The 23,968-nt window shown below is 38.8% G+C and overlaps 1 protein-coding gene across 1 annotated transcript in view; it reads right to left on the bottom strand.

Moving 5' to 3' along the window:
* The window catches only part of LOC145994411 (protein takeout-like), a 33,965-nt gene extending 13,819 nt beyond the window's left edge, over positions 1-20,146 (bottom strand). Inside the window, exons 1-2 of the mRNA XM_083130537.1 lie at positions 19,958-20,146; positions 1,249-1,344 (exon numbers count right to left, since the gene is read on the bottom strand). Of these exons, the coding sequence (XP_082986663.1) occupies positions 1,249-1,344; positions 19,958-20,087 (226 nt within the window). The 5' untranslated portion in view covers positions 20,088-20,146. The remainder of the gene's footprint in view (positions 1-1,248; positions 1,345-19,957) is intronic.
* Positions 20,147-23,968: the final 3,822 nt, after the last annotated feature.

Raw genomic sequence — 23,968 nt, 5'->3', positions numbered from 1 at the left:
TTGATTTTCAATTTCCCATTGCTGCGTAAGACGTGGGGGGGGGGGGGGCGTTCAAAAGAGAGCGGCATCTGCCGCCATCGCCTAGGGCGGCAAAATGACTAGCACCGGCCCTGGAACAGAGACAAACCTACTGGAGTCGAGGGGGAGTTCGCCCCGAATGCCAAGGCACACAGGTCCCAGAAAGTAATAAATAAAAAAAAGGGGAAAATAGTTAAGGCCCCTTGAGAGTATTAAATAAATATTATGGTTAGTTTGCAAAGAAATAGAACTTAAAAAATGATGGAGGATGATGGAGAATCCCCCCCCCCCTTGGTTTCTGTACTCCCTCTCTGGTTGCAAATTTTTAGTCGTTCGGAGGAGTACTATACGGGGTTCGTGATCCTGGGGGGACAGGGAGAATTTCCCCCTACCCACAATCTTCGCCTCAAAGTTTTTATCATAGAAACAATATAAGCGATTAGTTTTAACTTCAATATGTACTTTACTAAGGATAATATCGAAAAAAGTACTGTGGTTGTGAGTGTTGCATGCTTTTCCTCTCTTTTTCATTTTTTTCAAGAGATCATTAACAGATCTACACTAAATTTAATATACGCATAATGAAAGTAAAACAAGAATGCAAGACAAATATAACTATGAAATCTAATTGATTTATATTAATGGAAAGCAAAAACTAAACAAAAACTTATACATAAAAAACAATGTCAACTCTTTTGTAATTTGTTGACATCTTTAACCAGCTAATAAAAATTTTAATTTTTTTTACTTTATAAATATCGTTTATAAAGAAATACATTTGTTACTTTTATATGTATATGTATTTAACAATAATGTATTTTTGAATATTTAGTAATTTACTTGTATATATAATATTTAATAGCTGTTTATATGTTATAAATGTAACATAATAATTTACATATAATTTATGTATAGATTAAGATCATCCACCCCCCACCAAATCTTTTATGATTTTGCACTCTGGTGCTATAAAATTATATAAAAATCTCCATCTATAATGGGTTCTTGGAAAGAGAGGTACTTTTGAAAGAGCCATAATGTTCTTAAAAATAAGATATTTGAAATGTGTTAAAATACTTTGAAAACGTAACAACGTTTCGAAAAAAAGTTCGTATCTGGGCACCTAACGATATTAGTGCTAGCCTCCAATATGTAAAACCGGGCCTGTATTTGTGAATAACACTGCTTACTGTTGTAACCTAGTGCCAGGTTTGTTATCTAGTTACTTACCCGCTGGCAGATGTGGCTTAAGTTTCTCTATAAGCTGGAATAGACAGGAGTCTAGTGTTTGCTTGTCCTTCACGTCACATTGTCGAACGAAGTCAGCTGTAATAGAATAAAATAATACGTTTTATTAATAGGTAATCATCATTACTAGAATATATCGAGAAAAGCAGTGCTGACTATTGGGCTAAAACTACTACAAACAAGAATAAGTCGGAAACGGTGCCAATTATATCGTCGTGTGAGAACCAGAGGGACGTACCAACAATTTTTCAAATATGCAGGACAGAGGAAATGATGCATTTTTAGGAACACGCCTGACTCTTAAAAGAATCAGTAAATTAGTGTCTCCACCTTACTGCAAAGGATTAGAAGATGGTTCTCATACGACAGTATATTGTCTGGGCTTCTATAATACCATTGTAGTTTTATTTATTTATTTATATTCAGCGACGCTTTTCTGCCACTTTGGCTAATCCCGTTGATGAGGATGAGTGTTATGATGAAATTAATGAAGGGAAACTCACAAAGAACACCCATACTCCGGTTGGGATTCGAATTCAGGACCCTTCGGATTGTAATACCATTGCGGAAAGTGTACAAAAGGCTAAAATGATTTGTAGTGTACAGTGATTAATCCAAATTCCCCTAACAGCCAAACCCCCCCCCCCCCATTTTTTATAAATCTATTTTCATAGTAATTTTGGCGCTGAATTTACCATTATATCTTCCTAATTACGACTTGATACCTCCCTAACACTGGAGATTTGGTTTGCGGTACCGAAATCGCTTTCGTTGTGTCCTCTCCTGTCGAAAAATCGCTATGATATTCCAAATCTTAAAAATTAAGCTGTAGAACATTCAAGTGAAATTTCTCTGTTGTCTGAGTATAAAGTGGACTTAATACAAACTTCGATAAAAAATAAAAATAAAATAACTACACTGTTAGTTGAAACGGGATCGATCAAGTTTCTGAAAGAAAGGTTACACGCCCTCTATAATCCCTTTGAATCCATTGAGTTAAATAAATGTAGCTCTTATTATGAACTTATGCATTTATTTTAACCATTCGTTACCTACTCGATAGCCATAACTTGTATTGCCTTGCCAGTGGGTGAAAGCATGACAGCAGTAGTGGGAAACCAAAAATGATTTATATTTTTTGTGAAGATGCTTACGTTTCTTGTCGTTGGAAAAGAAATTCCTCTCCAAAGTGAAATGCATGCGTTCGCTGATTGCAATTTTCTCATTTGCCGGGAGCGAAATGTGCACAGGTCGAGTTGCCAAGCCAAAGATGAAAGTTTTCTTGGTGTTCGAACAAGAAAGAACTCGTATTCTCTGCTAAGGAATTTGCAGTTTTGGGGGAGAGACAGCGAAAAGAGGTTAACACACTATTTCTTCACTTCTGTCAGCTTGCCCTTGTGCAATTTCTTTATAGCTGCAGCCAAGGTTTGTGCAAGGTGAATTTTCCGGAGGAAAGATAGCATCTTCAATGACCTAAATAAACACAATGTGAGAACTGCAATGTTGCATTCCGAGGAAACGAAAAGCCTGTCAAGATGAAGATAATACCCGCGAACCTGTTCACAAAAGATTGTTGACTTCTGTGCTTAGTCTGCATTGAACATAAATTATAGCTGCCAAAATGTCGAGGATTCTCTCATCTCTATTCTGAAACGTCATACTTTCTAACCAATAGTACTGTATTTTTTTGCCTTTATTTTCATTCATGTATTCCTTGTTATCGTACTAATTAGACGTACAGTGGGATCCATGAGTATTACCGTGCAAATTGTCCATGACTATTTTCATTAATTTTTCTTATACATCTTATGTGTTTTTAAGCCATGGATTTTTATGTATGCTGGTGCAGAAGTTGTCAACAGCTTGTTTTGAGTTTTCTTTTAATACTTGAAGCTCTTATTGGGTCAAATAAAGTGCATGAACATGGTGAAGGACAATTTGCACGGTAATACTCATGGATCCCACTGTACATACAAAGATAATAAAAATCAGTATTCAGTACCTTTGGCTAGAAATTGCTTAAAGGCAGAGTGAGCCAAGAAAATAAGAAGTTTAATCTGCAAAAAAAACTTGCTTGAACTGATATGTAAGATCGAACTATAAATGGCATGTCTCAGAAAATTTTTATTGACTTTAGAGAATTTAAAACTATAATTTGGAATGGTATGTGTTATTTTTCTCTAAATAATGTCTGTAAGTACTAATTCTCTCGTGTATTTAAAATCAAAATATTTGTGTATAATGAACAAGAATCCTCTTGCACATTTTATTGAGTGTTAACCTGCATTGGTTCTAGATAGTTAACAATACTCATGAAATTGCGTTGGTTTAAAGACAAAGAGTTGCAGTAATTGATGGGTAAATTTCTCGTATCGGACAAACAGCTGAAATTTGCTACTTCATTTAATTTGAATATTCGTACTTACGTATTCTGCATTGAGAAACATTGCTGAAGGTGGCATTTCGCTTATTTCACGGAAATAAGCTCTATTTGTGACATATCGAGTAAGTTTTCTTCGTTTCTTTTTGCCTTCGGTAAGACGCAAAATGGCGGTCACAGTTTCACTACTGTACTCGGCATGCAGTGTTTCCACCCCACTGCACCCAAAAATACCTACGTAGCCCCACAAACCATTGATGCATAGCCCCACGAACCATTCATACATAGCCCCACGAACCATTTCCGGTAAGGTTAGGTTAGGTAGGGTCACTATAGGTTTCAATAGTGAAAAATTGGTTTCGAAAAAAATATGCGTAGCCCCACACACCATTCTCGCATAGCCCCACGAAGCATTGACGCATAGCCCCACGAACCATTGACGCATAGCCCCACGAACCATTGACACATAGCCCCACAAAGCATTTTTAGAAACGTATCTTCTTCAGTTACAAAAACACGTGTTTGGAAACACTGACCAGGATTACGTCATCACACACAGGCTACATCCACCTGGAAGTAAATGGATGCAAGAACTTCCGTGCATCGGTCACACATTTATATCGAAAAATAGATGATTTACCGTCAAAATTCAATGAACGATGCGAGAAAACACTTCCCCGAACTTCCAGAAGTATAAAGAAACTGCATTCGGTAAGTAATTTCTCCTGTAAATTTGATGAAATCCGTTTGTCCCTTACGAGAAATTTACCGATATGGTATTTACCTTCAACATATAGAACCGTGCAATACTTGAGTTCAAATATGTGGAGCAAAGTGCCAAAGATCACAAATTTGAAGATGCGTTAGTGTTGAAAACAGCCAAGCAGGGCTTTTTAGTTCTGTACCGTAAATATTTTGAGTTGATTGAACAACCATGTCAATGAAATTGAGAGTGAAAAAATCCAGTTTCGCAGGAAACAGGAAGATTGGTGTTCGAAGTTCTGGTAAGTCTCGATATTTAATTTGTTATTTAAACTTCATTATTATACATGGAGCCCAAATGGAGTGGATCTTCATTTCAATTTGTGATCATATGCGTTGTCACCGGGGGTAGGGAGTTGAGAGTGGTCTCTAGTCAAAAGCAAAATAAACTTCCCATTTTCCTGCCCTAAATAATTTACATGAGAAAGTTTTACACGTAATGTAAGGAGCGGTGGTTTACAGTAGATCTAGATTCACACAGAGAGAGAGAGATATCAAAACAAAGTAAATGAATAAGAATGAGTGATAATAAAGAGGGAGAGTTAATATGCATTCATGTCCAGATATTATTAAAATAATTAAATCAAGAAGACTTAGGTGGGCAGGCCATGTGGCACGAATGGGAGAGGATAGAAGAATTTACAGGATTCTTGTTAGGAAACCTGATGGTAAGAGACGTGTAGGAATGCCAAGACTAAGATATGGAGGAATAACGTTGAGATGGGCCTACAGGAAATCGCTAAGGATGGAAAAGATTGGATTGATCTTGCCCAGGATGGGGCCAGATGGAAGGCTTGTGTTGCTGCAGCCATGGAGCTTCAAGTTTAAGAAGGCTAGAGAGTGATAGTACAGTGGGAAAGGGGAAAGGATATAAGATAAAATACTATGAGAGAAAAAAATAAATCGAAGAAAATGAAACAAGGAATGAGAAAGAAGAAGAAAAATATAAAGGGGGAGAATGGAATGAGAGTAGAAAGAGAAGAAAAGAAATAGCGAAGTAATGTGGGAAAGACAAAAGAAAGGGCAGGAGAATCCAATGGCTACGTCTGGAAATATATATTTAAACCTTGAACCCAACCAAAACAAATTTTCTGACAACGCTGCTGGTTGTGATCCTAACCTACAAGCTAACATTTAGAAATTACTGTTTTAAAAGAATAGTTGCCACATATTTATCAACACATTTGCTTAGAACGTCCGAGGACAATAAAAATAAACATCAACCCTTCAGGCCGAACGGACGCGGTAAACTAATAAGATTGACATACGTGAGAATCTTCAGCTGCTGTGAAGATTAAAATTGTTGGGGAGAAATGTGGTCGTTTCCAAAACACCTTGAGGGGGAATTTGTAACTTGACGTAAACTTTTCCCAAGTCCACACAACAAGCAACATAATTAACTCTTTACTCTCTCTGTGGCATCCAGCAAAGCCATTGACACCAAACACCATCACTAATAGTAAAAGTGGATTCCTCTGACAAAACACTTCGGAAGTGGCACACGCAGTTCAGGGTTTTCAACCGGAAGGCAAATCAGCTGAGCTCCGCCGGCGAAACCGAAAGAATGTGGGAAGATCTGGCACCACTGCGGCTTCCGGCATTTCCTGCAAGCAGCCAATGAAGAGTGAATATTCATCGTGCTTCTCCTCCATCCTTTCACTGCACCACATCTTTCCATTACCAAGGTTAACTGACCTAGATAACATTCTTTGCTTTGGTTGCCAGTGTTTTTGTTTGCAGGTGCAAGTAATTTTTGCGAAGCTGAATAGCGTTCAACGAAAAGGAATAGTGATACATCCTAAAGTAATGGTTCACTCACGCTTTAAAACTAAACTCCCTATCTTCAGATATGCATATGCTAACCAGAATCTCACGGAATTCGGTACGGCTATGCTACTTCAAATATTCTTTTCACCACAGAACCTTTACTTTGCCCATCGTAACTTTCAATATGTTTCTAATTGGGTTATTTTGCGTTCTGAGAATAAAAATGTACATAATGAAATTCCTATGTACACTTTCGAAGTGAAAAACCTAATGCAAATCACCTGTTGCCCGTATTGCAAGTTAACTCATGGGTTTTCAATAAATTGGATTTGAATATTTACATGACGAATTACTATAAAGTGCAGATGTTCTAAATTTAACATGCAGCTTTGTTGCCTTAGGCGATTCCACGAAAATCCTTTCACCTTAACACCCAGATAAGACATATACAGGGTGTTCCTTTTACAACGCAACCCAGAGTTGGGGATAGTACAACTTTTGAACCGGAAGTGGTACACATATAATCCTTATAACAAAATTAAGCCTTGTCCATGCATATACTTTTAAACCAGGGAACAATGATTGGATTTCATTAGTGTCCACGCAGTGTTGCCAGATGTAACGGGAGGTGTAAATGATTTTTTTTACAAAGCATGAAAAATGGCACATAACACACATGGTACGGACATGTCGTCTGCAATTTTCAGTTTGGTTAGGTGGGTTAGCTCGGCATCTAGGACAGTGAAAAAAGAAATGTTCACTTCTACCGATAGCCAAACGGATGAGGGGTCTTTAAGGAGGAACTAGGAAAATCTTTGTTTTTAGAAATTAAGACTGTGCATTGGCAGGAATGGAAAACGACTGGCCTTTCCTCTGTTTCTTTCGAAGCGGAGGAAAATGTAATCTCATCGCATGGTTGCCGGGTGCATGTGAGTAACACTATTTTCATGAAAATTTCCAAGTTTTTTTTGTATTGTTTTCAGTAATTGCATGATGTATACAGTTTCGAAACACATCTTTCGTGGCACTGAAATACCAGCAGTGTTGCCAATGCACAGTCTTAATTTCTAAAAACAACGATTTTCCTAGTTCCCCCTAAAAGACGCCTCATCCGATTGGCTTTCGGTAGAAACGAACATTTCTTTCTTCACTGCCATAGATGCCGAGCTAATCCACCTAACCAAACTGAAAATTGCCGACAGCATGTCCGTACATGTGTGTTATGTGTCATTTTTCATGGTTTGTAAAAAAAAAATCATTTACACTTCCCGTTACATCTGGCAACACTGCGTGGACACTAATGAAATCCAATCATTGTTCCCTGGTTTAAACATATATGCATGAACAAGGCTTCAATTTGGTATAAGGATTATATGTATACCACTTCCGGTTCAAAAGTTGTCTATCCCCAACTCTGGGTTGCGTTGTAAATGGAACACCCAGTAGTTGGCAACACTGTTGGGTTACCAGACGTCCTCTTTCACCCGAACATGTCCTCTTCTCGGGTTCTAAAAGTGGTCCGGGTGGGTTTTTAGGGAAAATGGGGGAAATGTCCTCTTTTGTGGGTATAGATAACTGCTTCAACTTCAAGATCCGTAACAAAAGTTTGTATTGTAAATCATTGTTAATATGGTTTCCGTGTTCAATTCCAAAATAAGGGAATATAACACACTCAGTTGTAAGCTTAAAGACAACAAACCCTTCTTCCAACAAAGAATGAATATAGTTTGTGCAGTTCATTGTTATGTAATATTCTCCATTCCCGTGTTTCTTCATCTTCTTTAGGTCCAAATAATGTCCTGAGTTCATTATTTTCAAAAACTCTCAATTTATGTTCTTCCTTTAAATTTAGAGACCAAGTTTCACAAACTTATAATACTACCGGCATAGTAACTAAATATTAGAATATTCAGATATTTCCCTGTAATGAGGCCTATTATTATACTGAAACTGTGTAAACTTATTTTACAGGGGTGTGTGATCTACAAGCTCACCAAAACACTAGTAAGCACATAACTTGTATTTGAAGTGATGCATCTCAAAATGTCCTCTTTTTTTTTTTTAACCCTAAACAGTGTCGCCACACTTAGCTCTTCCCCACGTTACAATTTTTCAGGTTAACAATTTCAGTGTCATAAAGTAACTGTTGGTATCATTACTTCTATTGTAAGAAGTAACTCTATTACAGTTACAGCTTCTTACTTTTGAAAGGAGTTACTTACAGTTAGAAAAGTAACAGTTACTGTGTTACAAGTAACCAGTTACTTCCAAACACTAAAATTTCAGACAAGGATTCCTGAACTACAATTGAATCGTTCACGTTGTCAAGCAACGCGTTTCTACTTCCTCTCGCTTTCAGTGAGTGATAAAGTATGCGTCAGGCTTTGTTGCGATTGTTGAGTCATAAATGAAGCCAAACACATAACAATGCAAACATGCATTGTGCGTGCGAATGCAGAAATAAGTCTGTGGAATTTCCAAGTGAGATAATATCGTACAATTTTGTTTATTCGTAAGGTGTCTGTATTTGGCTTTGTTCATGACGGCAGTGGTGTCCACTTGGGATGACTTTGGGCACTAGCGTGCGCAGGTCCCCCCCCCCGCCCACCGGAGGGAGCTAGAATTGAAAAGGTGCATATTACATAGCTTCGTTCCAGGGGGAGTGGAGGAGGGAGTCAGGATACATAATATAATATTTCGTAATTGTCATTTTTAATCCTGGTTTTAAAAGTTGTTCAAAGGGAAAAAAATGGTGTCTGGGATCATTTTAAGCGTGGTTACCAGTTACCACTTTCATTTTTCTGAGTTCTTAACTGCTTTCATTTGCAAATTTTGATTTTCTGAATTTTGGGCCAGCCCCCCCCCCCGCGCTGTGTACCCCTTTTTGGGGAGGGGAGAGAACATAGATATAATCATCGATAATCGATCTACGATATCTCGGAAACTAGAAAATAACAAGTTCTAAAGTTGAAGACCCAGCAAATGCTATTTTAACGTGACGTTCATTAGTTGTCTTTCAGTTCCTCGGAAAGATGGCGCTGGCAGTGTTTTCTTGTAAGCTTCAATAGAAACTTGAAGTCGATCTATCTGTATTGTATGCTCTGTGGAAGCACTCCTATACAGATTAGCAAAGTGAAGGTTGCGTTCTGACGTCAAGCACGACCGAAGGAGAAAGAAATCAATTCCACGAACGCGTACATCAGCAAATCTCGCTTCGCTTTCTCAAAGCACTGACGACCATGTTTTTTTCTTTCTGTCAAGAGGTCATTCTGACTGAAAAGTGAAATAACTTTTTTATGTCGACTTTAACCATAGAGAACACAAAATATCATAAAGCTACGCAGGACTTTGACTTTCATCGTGGAAAGAACTGACAAAAAGTTCACTTCCCAGCGCTTCTATTCACCGTACTTGGAACACAAATTTGAGAATGGGCTTCCAACGGGAATGAAATCCTCAATTGATTACTTCAAATGATTGTTGAGTCAGACTCTTATTGAGTGTAGGTACAGTGGAAAGCACAAGTACTGCTCGGTAAATTGTCCATGACTAATTTCATCATTTTTTCTTGCATTGTGCATGCTTTTATGGAATAGATTTTTTACGTAGGCTAGTGCAACGGTTGTCAGTAGCTTGTTTATTTTCTTTCAATTCTTGAAGCTCTCATTGGGTAAAACAAGAAGAATAAACATGACAATGGACAATTTGGCTGATGACTTTTGTTCTTAAGTCAACTTTATGTAGAAATAGTAATGTAATTTTAAACCTACAGTTTAATAAAGGATCCGAACCGCACCCGGTGTAGAACCAGAGACCACTTGATTACAAAGCGTTACCACTATGCCATCGGGAAGGCTCTAGAATACCAATTAACTGAACTTTATTTGTGTTATCGACTAGAAGAAATGCCTATTATTATTTTTTCTGTTTTGATTTTTTCCCTAATTTGTGCTAGCTCGATGTCTCAGCGCGTTAAGTGGTCGACTTTCGATCTCGGCACAGAAGTTACCGGGTTCGAATCCCGGCCTGGGCATGGGTGTTCTTTGTGAGTGTCCATTCATCAATTTCATCACATCATCACTCATCTAACTTTGCGAATAGCCCAAAGAGCCAGAAGAGCTAAGTAAAATAATAATATAATAAAACAAATAAACTTGACATAAGACGTTTAATTTACAGAACCAGTCAGGCGTGGATTTACGGTGAGGGCGAGGCGCGATCACCCCTCCCAAATGCCTACACTTGGTTTTATCATACATTATATTTAATCTAGGCTATATTTTATTAGTATCAGTATCGTACGTGTAAGCTATCCTCTATTTCATTCCTTTAGTGTTTAAAACATTATGGATGGTTACCAGACTCTATCGATATTTTGTAAATATTGTAATACCGAATATTCATTATTATTCCTATTGCTGTTGTCATTTGTTTATAATTCTGTATTCACGTCTTTTAATACTATGCATTTCAAATAAAAAATAAAAATACGACCTAATGCTGTATATTTTTACATTTCCTGCTTCAGCAGGGGCAATGATTCTAGAGAAAAGGTCCTTGTTTCTTCGTTTCCCCACTATTGGTCGTATCTTTATATCGTTAGGTTTATCACAACGACGGAAAGATAATAATAATGATAGCAGCAGAGGCGTCTCGTGAATGCATGCGGTGCATGCTGCGCATGAATCAATTGTGGGGAAAAGGACAGCTTGCTCTGCGACGACATTCATGAGCATTTTTACATTCTAATTTCTTCATACATAAGAAGTATTTACTTTACACGAGAGCGCTGAACTAAGCTTATATTACATTTCTTGGATCTGAAGTGACGCATGCATCAATTGTGGGAAAATAATTATTACTTTCTTTCACTTCAGATCCAAGAAATGTAATATTAAGAAATTAGAATGTAGAAATGCTCATGAATGTCGTCACAGAGCAAGCTGTCCTTTTTCCCACTATTGACGCATGCGTTCACGAGACGCCTCTAAATAGAAGGAAATAATAAACATCCTTTCTTTAAACATCCCTATTTCACCCTGTGAACGTTAATCCATATAGACCAGGAAGTAGTGGCATATATTGTTTATATAAAAACTATATAAATATTGATTAGAATGGAATTAGCCCCTCCCAAGTACCATGGATCCGCCACTGGAACCAGTACCAGTAAGAAGTCAAGCAGGCGTAGTTGTTTGGCCATAGCATTTACGACCGAGCGTCAAACATCTATTTTCTCCTCTCTCGCAAGTGCGGTAAGCACCTTAGCCATTCACACTGGCCTTCTATTACGCCCACAACATCATCGTAAACGCTCTCCAGGCGGGAGACCCAAGCGCCGCCGTTTTGGCGCCAGAGCGAGGGAGAGCGAGCGAGAGTGAAAGAGTGAAAGTCGGAGAAAATGAAGAAAGAGAACACTCTCCCTGACAGATGAGGAGCAAAAGCTCGATCCCCACGTGGCTGCGAGGTTTATCTGAACGATCTAGCATTTTCTTCTTTCACCTCCTTGTATTCTTCTGTAATTGTCAACTTCCTGTCCATTTCGCTGACCAAAGATTAAAAAAATCATTAGAGTGGCGATACAGCTTCCCGTGTGAAGCGACTGAAGCTCCCTCCCAGTAAAAATAAGTAGGCAAAAGGTCCAAAGCTCCATAAAATTGCGTTTAAATTGCTGATGAAATCATTGCAATAACAAACAAAATATCGAAGTTTTGTAGACTGGCCGTGCGTTATTATTACTGTAACATGTAGAGAATTTACAGTTTATTTATGAAAATGTATCACATTTCCAAATTGTTTCCCTACTGTACCTCTACAGTGGTGTTGTGGTAACTTTGTCGTCTTGTAATCAAGGTTCCCGGGTTCGATACCCAGTGGTGGAGGCACATTTCACAGTGGTTCGGATCCCACTTTAAGCTGTATAAGTCCAATATCACGTATCTGTCCTCGCGATGCTGGGTCGACAGTGTAATATTGAGTCATGACGGGCCCTTCGAACCCAATGCGAGATTGTTGTGCGACAGGTTACGTCACTGTGAGAAATACATAGCTACTCGTTTCTACAATCAAAAATATAGTTGAAAGAAAAAAATATTTATCGCCAGAAAAAGCTGTTAAACTATACCGTTTTTTCAGTAAGTATTCCTAATATTATCTATTAAAATTTCTTTAGCAACTAAGCTAAGCGCGGCGAGAATAAAATAAACATAACAAAGAAGATTGAACTATTTTTGCTATATCATTCCGATTAGAAATTTGGAAACGTTTAATTGTAAATCATATTTGTAGATTGCTTTAAAGAAATTAGTTCATCGGTTGATCTGTAATGTTTTATTCTTATCTTGACCTCAATGCCATCTAGTGTACAACCATAAAAATATCATGTAGAAACCGTTGTAAATTTGAGAATAAATCAAAATGGTGAATAGATTTTTAATTTACTAATTTTCAAGGAAGGCATGAGCCGACCTCCATGACAGAGTGATTAACACAGCGCACTACGACGCCGGGGGCCCCGGGTTCGAATTCCTGGCCTGGGCATGGGTGTTCTTCATCAATTTCATCATATCAGCACTCATCCTCATCTTTATTAGCAGAAAAAAGCTCGCAAAAGAGAGCGCTTGTTAGGAATATTTCACAACGAACCGACAGGCGACACGTGTTGCTTGAGTATTTCATCTGTAGAAGGGCGGCTTGTCATGCCGCTAGTGTGAAACGTTGCTGTTGATAGGCTCGTTCCCAGGTGACATGTGTTGCGTGTAGCTTAGGATCTGAAAGCTTCCGAAAGTACAGGCCACAAGGAAAACGTTTCGCTTGGAAACGAACTCTCATTAATAACTGAACCGAAGTGACACGACAAGCTGCACTTGTCGCTTGGTTGTTGCTCGGACTGGGCAGTTTTCCCAATGGGCATGCATTTCGCCTCGGTCTGTTGTTCGCACATGTGCGGTGAAAGTTTTGCTTTTGACTGAAGGGGGCCGTGTCGCATGTCACTTGTCTGTCACTTATCGCTTGTTTTCTCTCGCTTGTCGCTGCGATCTGAAAGCTCCCTAAATTGCTGTGGAAAATACCTGCCAATAACAAACAAAATAATGTAATTGTGGAGATCGGCTGTGCGTTCAAAGTGTATGTATAATGTTTAGTCATATTTAAATTGGATTTCAAAGGACCTCCCCGATGGCACAATGGTAAGGCTGTCGCCTAGTAATCAATGGGTCCCGGGTTGGATCCTCAGTTTAAACTATATGTCCAATCCCGATTAGCTTATTTGTACATAAAATGGACTTGAATCAAATTTTGGCTCTTATTTATTTAATTTTTACAAATAAGATTACAAACATTACTTCGTTTTCCCATCCCGATGACGACATTACGGCGACCAATAGAATTCCAGTAATACTCGAGTGGAAGGGGTACTTGCAGTTGCATTAGCACAAATAGGTATGAACGACTTCCTCTTCAATTTGTCCAAACAAATGACGGTCGGATTCCAACTTTCCGCATTTCTATACCCAGTATTCTATACTCGTTGAAATTCGCTTACATCCAAAGATCTTGCACATAAGCACTAGACCAAGAGAGGGCGCTGTTGGGTCGCAAGCCATTTAAAGACCAATTAAACGTCGTAAACATCGGTAACGCGTCTGACTACCATGCTCAAGGTCCCGGGTTCGATCCCCGGCCGGTTCAAATCCGGGAACTTTTCTAACGGTGGAAGCGGCCCCGGCGCCTACCCAGCGTCGAATAACATGGGTACCTGGGGGAAACCCTGGGGGGTAAAGGCGGTCAGGGGCGTGATGCTGATCACATCACCCCACTCACGACCGGATCAAGAAAGTGTGGGGCGTTACCCTCACACCCCCTATACGCCTTCATGGCGTGATGCTATGCACAGGGGAACACTTTACCTTTTTTTTTTTTAAACATAAAATCACAAATTGGCACCACTGAGAAAATCCTCAAAATGTGATCACGTGGATAAATTCTGTAATCTTTTTGGAGGGGGAGTGCTTCAAGTTTGATTACAAGGCATACAATAAAATGCACTGATTAATTTGTATCCAGACTACATGAATGGGAACTGATGGTTCGCGTCCAATAAGACAGACAGCTTTTATTACACTATATTAGTACTTGCTTGAAGAATAGTTAACTTGAAAAAGTAAACACAAATCTAAATTCAGTGAACTTTTAAAAAATCTGGTTCGGTCATTATGCGCACTAATGCACAAAATGATTGCTTTGTTTTGTTGGAAAGAATTGGTAATGAGTTTGTCATGTTCACAATTCATTTTGAATGCATAATCCATGATTTCAAAGAATTGATTAACAGCAACAAGCACTAAGCACCTTTGTATACTTAATAATTCTCGTGTATAACCAGAAGTTCAGCACAAATATTCAAAATGCATTCTTTATAATAGCAACAACAATTTTGAAACCTCGGAAAATATGCGAACTACAGGCTTCCCGGTGACTTTATCTAGCGACACTAGCGCCACCGCTTCCATGCCATGGTTTCAAATGACTTGGTGGATCTGTAGATGTGTCCTGGACATTTTTGTTCTGAATGAGGAGAGAGATAAAGAAAGACTAAAGGAAGATAGACAGAAACAAACAGAGATAGAGAAAGTGTAAGAAAAAGAAAGGGAGGTAGAGAAGGTAACAAGGGAAGAAAGAGATAAAGAGAGGAAGAAGAAAAGAAATGAAGAGATAGGAACAGGGTAAAAAGAAAGTGAAGGAGAGAGAAACAGGATTGAAGAGAAATAGGAAGAGAGGAATAGGAAGGAGACAGCAAAGAGAGGAATAAGAGACAGGAAGATAGAGAGAAAATGAAAGAATATGAAAAAGAGTTTAAAAATAGACGAAGGAGGGAAACGATAGAAAGAGATAGAGAAACAAAAAAAAGAGAGAAGCGAAGAGAGAGGAACAAAATAAGAGAAAAGGAGGAGACAGAGAAACATAAAGAAAGCGAAACAAAGAGGAATAGAGAAAAATTAAAGAGTTGATTTCGTTTGCGTTGGTGTTTTAAGTCCTCATTGTGCACAGTAAGGTTAATCGTGACTGGACCTACAGTTTAAAGTGGAATCCGAACCACTATGTGCCTCCACCGGGTATCGAACAAGGGACCAGAGAAATTAGAGACAGATAAGACAGACCCTTAGAACACATGATCACACGTAGTGTTGCCAACCTCTGAGCACAAGACCGTGTGGACATGGGCCGTATTTTTGTCTCCAGGTTTGTATACTTGATTTATGCTTTTGTTCTATGCCGATTGTTGAAGTTCATGTTTACACTATAGAAGCAACCAAGTTTCAAAATATTTTGCAGGATTACCTCTTCTTAATCCAGGCGTTAGTGTGATTTTTGTAAGATCTTCATTGTTGACATATTTTGGAGCTACAGATAATTTCTATAGGATGCAATTGCAATGTTGCAGAATTTCAAATTTCAACTTTCATATTACATATCAATGTAGGTCCCCCATTTATCTAAAATTTCTCCGTGTAGGACATGAAATAATCGTATATGTATGGTCAGGACAGTACGGTTGGCAACGCTGCCACTGAGTCCTCCCAAATAACATTCTCTGGCGACACTTGTGTCCTTTGTAACATTTCAGTCAAACATGTCACATATGACGGATGCTTCCAGTGAATATGACCTGACTTAAGTGCAAATCTTCAGTACATGCAAAGATAAGGGAAAGGCTCTCTAAATAAAGAAATACGTATGCAATCTGACACACGAACATCCTCTGGCGATAAATCACACAAACACGATTCGTGTTACGGCTTGCAAGGGAACGTGCAGTAATGCTACGTCACTTTCAAGCGATTTGATGAACGTGGAATTTTAATGCATTGGAATTCCGAAACGACGGAGAAAATACTTTCTCCGCATCGTTAGTGTGTGTGTGTGTGTGTGTGTGTGTGTGTGTGTGTGACGTGCATACGGAAGTTCTTCCGGTATCAATTCTGACGTCATTGCGACTATCTTCGTTTTCCTTAAGCCAGTCTCACACGGTGGTTAAGTTGGTCCCCACTTCCCTACCCACCTCCGACTCGAAACTACCATGAGATTTTTTACGTCTTCAGTTCGCGAAGGCAGCAAAAGGGGTCTCACACGATCCTTAAAATCTCATCTTTAAAAATGGCGACTGTACGTACAAACACGGTATACCACATCGCAAGTTTAGACGCTAATAACTGAAGAAGATTTGGGAAAATAATGTTTTCTCTTAAAGGAATAAGATAATATCATTGGCACTGTTGAAAAAAGTAGGCACTTGTAACCCGTGGCAGTGAATGTGAGTGTATAACTTATGTTGATATACCACTTTACGGACACACTAGCATTTCGGCTAGCTTTTGCGATTGCAATGTATAACATATACAGCATGAAAGGCACGTCGGGTTACACCAGCTATGGTGAATGCACGGTGTTTACATTTGAAACAACTAAAGTATTCTTTCATACGTGTACAGTAAACGTTGTAAAGTATGTATTTAAGCAGTGCCATTGTTTTGTACCTAATAACGTTTTACACGAAACGTTATTCCTCTCGGTTCAATAGTTATCGGCTTTTAAAAATGTGAAGTGATACATTGTTTACATCTCACGCGGCCGCCATTACAACTGCACTCGTGACCTAGAGGTCGCTTCTGATTGGTTATGCTACGAAAAATGCTACAGCCTATTGCCTTTCTTCTTCTACTTCCTACTTCAGCTGCAAATGTGTTCCTCAGTCCTGATTGGTAGTTCTATGGTATTAACGATGGATTTAGAGACTCTTTCTAATTCTGTCGGGAACTGAATAAGAGAAAGCTCTCACACGATCGTTAAGTAAGGAAGCTAGAAGTCGATGGCGAAGTGAGAACGTACCTAACTGTCGTGTGAAACTGGCTTTACGATATCGTATTTCGCCTGGTAAAAAAATCTACCAACAGAACCGTATGAACCTTTGTTCTTTCGCTTCAAAACCGAGAGCGGAAGTTTGGATAATGAAACGAGATAGAAATTTGGAATTCGAGACGCACCCGAGAACAGTCTGTTTCGTCGATAGTGTAGTGGCTTTTGCTCGATTGATGAGGTGATGCACCGTGGTTCGTATTTTTATTATTTTAATTCACATCTCTGCCACAATCGCAACAATGAGGTGAGTGATGATTAGGTTAAATTGATGAAGTGACATTCACAAAGAACACTCATGTCCACAGCACGGCAGCTCCGGTGGCGGGATCGAAAGTAAACCAATTAACGCGCTCGGCAACGGCGTCTAGTACAGACTCAACTTTAAACTGTAGGTCCAGTACCGCTTATACCATCCGAGTATAAAAAACAAGTCATTTGGAGAGCAAGAGATACGTGCGCACCCTCGATACGATCCCTAACCATGAGTAAAAAAGAATACATGATTATAAACTATAATGATTTAATAAGAATGTGAGTGTGGTAGTCTAGTCTGTAGGTTCGATTCCCGGGCTGGATGATCAAAGGTCGGAATTTTTACCGATCTTGTCCCCGCATAAAGACGCTCCGGGGCTCACCCAGTCTCAAATCAATGGGTACTTGGCAGGTAAAGGTGGCCGGAACATTGTTGTGATCACATCACCTCCAAAATAGCCGAGATCGAGAATGTGTGGGCCCTTCCCCCACATCCCCTAAATGTGCCTTCACGGCATGGTGCTATATGCACAGGGAACTTTACCTTATCTTAATAAGAATCTGAGTAAAGAAAAAATATATAATTCTTTTAAAACACACAGGCGATCTACCATATACATGCTGAGTGTAGTACAGGCCTATTGCAATTTACATTTGCGCTGTAGGACCTCCTCGATGGCGCAGTGGTAGCGTCATCGCCTTGTAATCAAGGGGTCCCGGGTTCGATACCTGGTGGAGGCACATAGTGGTTCAGATCCCACTTTAAACTGTAGGTCCAGTCCCGATTAGCCTTACTGTGCATAAAGTGGACTTAAAACACCCAATAAATCAAAGCATTTGCTATGTAAATTATGAGTAGAGAACGGAAGAATTGTGGATAAGGGGATCTTCCCTGCATACGCTGAAGGGTGCAAAATGGCCATGCGTGTCGACACCCCCAAAAATTTTCAATTAATCAATAAAAGTGTTAGATATGTAAATATTATATGTTTAGTTATTTTAATCAAAGTTATTAAATATGGACTTATAATTGTGAAAAATGGTAATTTTTCATCAAGCAACCTATCTAAATAAAATTCATTAGGCTTATATAATGTTAATTTTAATGCAAGATTCAAACACAAAGTGTGCTTTGTTTCTTGATACCAAAACAATGGATTAGCAAACTTTCTTTTAAGTGCTCAAACGTGAAGATCCTCGTGTTGTCCCTAAAGATAGATTTGTATGCACTGAAACAGCGTTCAATATCGCAAGAAATAGTGGGATCATATTTCAAATATGCAATGGATTTAATCGTGGAAGCTTGAATTTTCTTCTCTATTATTATTATTCATTTATTATTAGAGTTTCCAATTTTGTCACATCAACGAATCACACTCTATAATGGTATACAACGTTCGAAAATTTCATTCCCCATATCACTCTCTTCCCCTCCCTTTTATCACAATTATCTCCTCCACTAATATGGTTTCTGTACACGAAAATGTAGGCTTGAAATATAAAGTAATTTTATAAAGTAACAACGCAAGGAAAAAAGTGATTTATTCATATAATCGTTTATGTTTGTGATACTGGTAAACTTGAATGACTATATACCAACTTCAGAAGAAAAACATGAAAACAATAAAAGAAACGCTGACCAAAGTCCACAGGATATTGTTGATAGGGTCATGTAAAAGAAGAAGAAGATTTTCTTCTCTATTGTTGATTAGACTGTTAGAATAACAGATGCATTGTCTGTTGCCATGGTTTCAAATAAACAGAGTACAAAAGGCACAGAATACAGATGAAAAAAAAATTTGCTAAAAGCGTGAATATAGAATATATGCCGGGAAATGTTTGAAAATATGGAAATTAATTGTACAAGTAATAGAAATATGTGCTAAAAGCTAATGTGCCTAAAAATATGGCAAATAAAGAGCTTACATGTCACAATTCGCAAAGATAATACAAAATAACATTGATTTTAGCGCTAAATATATATTTTCATTTACTGAGTAACTTTGATTACTATCATTACGGTTAATGTTGTTCATGCAAGTTTGTTTTAGTCCTCTTTTCACTCAGATAGGCTGGCGGTGACTGGACGTACAGTTTAATGTAGAACCCGAGCCACTGTTCAACATGCCCACTTCAGAATCAAACACGGAGTTTTTTTATTTTCGTCACTTCATATTTTTAGTACATTTGTAGCGTTTTCTGATTACAAGAGCTCGGATGATCTAAAAATTCTCAATGATCTATAAAATTATCTTAAAATTATTTAATATGACCTAAATGGTTAAAAGAATGACTAAAATAATAGTAAAGTTATGCTAGTAAATGCATTTAAAATTTACGAAACAACAGAGGGGGAAGGAAAAATAAACCTCAAAAATGAATAAAAATGCAATAAAGACGACAAAAAATACTTGAAAATGACCTAAAAGCAAAAAAAGGCCAAAAATGGAAAATAAGGACAGTGTTTTCTGGTTCTAACTGAAGGGATACGTACTAATGTGAGGTTTAGCATTGTTTTCAAGGCTCAGAAAAAAGTGATGATTTTTCCTTCAACTTCCGAGCCATGGTGACAACAATACTGGTTCTTGGTTGTAAAGAAGCCATGTTTCTTACCGTAGACGAGGAACTCTTCCTTCCTTGTCGAATATTTCCCGTCCAGCAACTTCTTCGGGAGGTTCTCGGCTCTTGCCAAGCACAGCGCTTCGATCGCCAAGAAGGCGAGGAAGATTCCAGCACGTATCATACCTGGACGAAACGGAGAACAGCAAACAGAACGCACTGGCTGAATCCGCGAACTGTTTTCTTCCCCTTGCACCGTGTGCATGTGCTGACAATGCCGTTCGTGGGGGAGGTTGCGCAGGAAAACAACTGCTGAGCAGAACAGTCGGTGGAATGCTGACAATTCGGAAGACGATGACACAGCTTTGCGTTGTTTATGTGTGGCAGATCGGAATATTTATGCAGCGTTGCACCCTTGTGAGATGTAGTGAAACATGCGGAAGAAGTGTTGACCAAAAGTCCAGTGGCGTTGTGGTTAATTTTTTTTCGGGGTGGGCTCGAAAGTGGATCGTCGGCCACGTGGCGGACTGGTTGTTGAAGGTCCAAAAACCCAATGGGTTCTATAGGGTTCCCCAACAGGACCGGAACCTTTTTTCTCGAACAATATAAATTCGGTCCAAGTTGCGTATTGTTTCATTTCATTACGAAACTTGGACCGGATTTTAATTGATCCGGAAAAAAGTTTCTGCACCGTATTTAAATTGATCCGAAAAAAAGGTTCCTGGACCGAATTGAAATACTTTACAGATGAAAAGGTTCTTTACGGTCCAGAACCCATTTACGCTTGCTGATTTTCTCTCCCGGACGGGAATTGAATTTATTTAAAATTCCTGGACCTATGAGAACCCTGGTTATCGCATCGCGCTGCGAGGCCAAGGGTCCCGGTTTCGAATCCCGGTCTGGACATGGGTGTTTGTGAGTGTCCATCAATTTCATCATATCATCACTGATCCCCATCTTTGCGATTAGCCAAAAGTGGTAGAAAAGCGAAGTTAAATTAACCAAATCAATCGAAAGTCGACCAAATATTTTCAGATCGGCTCTACTTTTAAATGGTCGTGGCATTCTCTCATATTCTGTCTTTCCTTCTTCCCATCTTTTAATCTGTCTTTCCTCAACATCTTCCTTTCTTTCCTTGGCTGTGCAAGGGGCGGGTTTAAACGGTTTAGTAAACATTTTTTGCATAATAAAAGAAACGTTAAAATTATTCACAATACTACATTAGTTGAAAAGGTCTTGAAAGGTACATTAAAATCCCACACAGACAAATATGTGTTTTAAAAATAAAAGCCCAACTCTAACGAAGTTAACATACAAGTAAAATTATTATGGATAATATAGGGGAAGGGTCCCAAGCCCCGGACACTAATGAAAAAAACAGCTGGTCTGGAAAACCATTACATTTTAATAGATGATAAACAACATAGTGAAGGACAATAGTATACCACACAGTTATACTACCTTGTGCACCCAGAAACTATGAACAGAGAGGTACAGCACACATGAAATTGGATGTTCGGTAATGTCTCGAATACGAAACTGGGGAGGTAGCCCCGGACAGTTTATTTGTTTGTTTGTTGCTATCCTCATGTCTGAATACATACGTCAAAATAGTAGTAGGGGTTGCTGGGATGAATTTCTGCACATGCCTCATGAGCCCAGCCCTTGCAGGTGGCACACTGAATCCAATCTTCTTCGAATTCCTCTCCACAGATTAAACACGTTGTCCTACAGCCTGAAGTTGCCTGTTCCATACTTGTGCACTCCTCGTAATCTAAACGTCGTCCCTTATAATTTAGCGCAGTATTTTGTTTCCTAAATTCCTGCGCGTGTTTTGTTTGTCCAAAAGTTGATTTTTATATGGAGTGGAAGTAAGTACTTCACTTCTCTGGGATTTACGATTTCTCGAAACAAGTCTTCGCATCGATGCATCTGGAAGTGGTGAAAGTTTCTGAAGAATAGACGAAACATTCTTAGTTGATTCGCCTTGCCTCACATCCCGTCCTGCTGCAGGCTGAACACCAGAGGTGGAAGCTTGGGAGGTAGTCTGAACACCAGAGGTGGAAGCTTGGGAGGTAGTCTGACCACGAGAGGTGGAAGCTTTGGGGTTAGCGCTTTCTTCATAGCCTTCTCGCCCAAGGCACCTCTGTTTGTAGTTCGTGACATCGTACCAGCAAATAATTTAAAACTATTTTACGATTTGTTCGTATGCTCATTTGGTTTTATATAAACAATAACAATTAGGCCTACATAGGACACTATAATGCCATTCTAAGAACATTCAGTGCTGTCCGGGGCTAGGTGCCAAACGTGTGTCCGGGGCTAGGGGCGACGTATGTACCCACAAACAATGCTACTAACTGTTTCCATAGGAATAAATTTCACCTTTGCAGCATACATCAACACACAACACATCCCTACCTTACTATTTACCATAATGATAACGTAAATTACTTACCAGTAAGTTCACTACGAACAATGACAATTCGTTTCCCGCCACAACAAATTTTCCACTTTCGGCAAAAAAGCACACTCCTACTTATTGCAACGCTCCACTCGGAGTGAAAGCCACATGCTTCTTACTATGGCGTGTACGCTGTTAGTCGCTACTGCCGATAACAGACAGCTTCTGCCAACTGTCGCGAATAGGTAGAAATACGTGGTGTCCGCGGCTGAGTGCCGTCCGGGGCTAGGGATCCTTCCCCTAATTTATGTACATTAAGTCCATATTTACCTACAAATTATTTCGTGAAAACATTTTTATTAATAATTTAAAAGTTGATTGATTTGGTGTATTAAGTCCACTTTATGCACAGAAAGGCTAATCTGGATAGGACCTACAGTTTAAAGTGGGATCTGAACCACTGTGACATGTGCCTCTACCGGGAATCGAACCCGGGACCCCTTGATTACAAGGCGGTGACGCTACCACTGCGCCATTGAGGATACACGATAATTTAAAAGTGTTTAATAATTAATAAATAACGACAACCATTAACTTGGTACGACTCTTGGACTGCTGTAAGTTAATACCCACCGTCATTTTTGTATACGACAATGTCAGACTCGTTTTTCTGTTTCTCCATTTCTTTTTCCAGGCTCATTCCTCTCTCCTTCTCTTTCTGTTTTCCTTTGTCTCTTCTCTCTCTTTCTCTTTACACCTACGTCTTCAATCACTTCCTTGTTTCCATTTCTCCTGTTTAACTTTCCACTATTACTATTTCTATTAAGCCTTGTTTCCATGTTTAATAAAACACTCAAATGCTGACCAAGGCAGAATTCATTGTAAAATTACACACAATTAACGTAACGTTTCCACCCTCTAACAAAGATTCACTTAAAAAGAAAAAAAATAATGTGAAATTTGTCTGAAGAGGACCGTGTTAGAGGGTGGAAACTAGTGACGGCGCCAGGGAAAGTGACTGGGGGAGCGAGAAAATTTTGTAGGGGGGCAGTCACATTAAAACGCCCGAAAACACTACACACACACACACACACACACACACACACACACACACACACACACACACACACACACACACACCCATATATATATATACTTATTGTTGTTGTTGTTATTATTATTATTATTATTATTATATTCATGTGTGGTATTTTGTGCTTGTCCTTTATTCAAAGTGGACGTTTGCTGCCTAAATTTAGTTCTTGTTTACGAGTTTATCTCCATATGATTAGTTTTAATAAAGGCATTAATTCCTTTTTTATTCGTGGAAACTGCCGTAAGTTGCGTTGTTTCAAGTGGCCTATTTCGGTTTTGAAAGACAGGTAGAAAATGGTCTAAAATAGTTTCCCCATTTATAATTTTATAATTCATCGTCTTTCTTGAGTGACATAAATGCTCAAGTTATAAGATATTAATATAAATGACGAAAAAAAAATTCAGTTTGATTTTCTTGCAAAATAAACATGACGTTGGAAGAAATGAACTTTCTTAAGTATTAGAAACAAGGAAAGTCAATTAGTGAAATGCAATTCTCCTACAGGAGAATTCTGCTATATTGCCCAACTTCGGTACGTTCAAGACTTGACATCTTCTCAATTGCA

The sequence above is a fragment of the Lepisma saccharinum genome, chromosome 10 (assembly GCF_977018435.1).
Source record: "Lepisma saccharinum chromosome 10, izLepSacc3.1, whole genome shotgun sequence".
NCBI classification, from domain to species: Eukaryota; Metazoa; Arthropoda; class Insecta; order Zygentoma; family Lepismatidae; genus Lepisma; species Lepisma saccharinum.
Note: the sequence above shows the minus strand (reverse complement) of the source record. Positions and strands in the feature narration are given on the sequence as shown.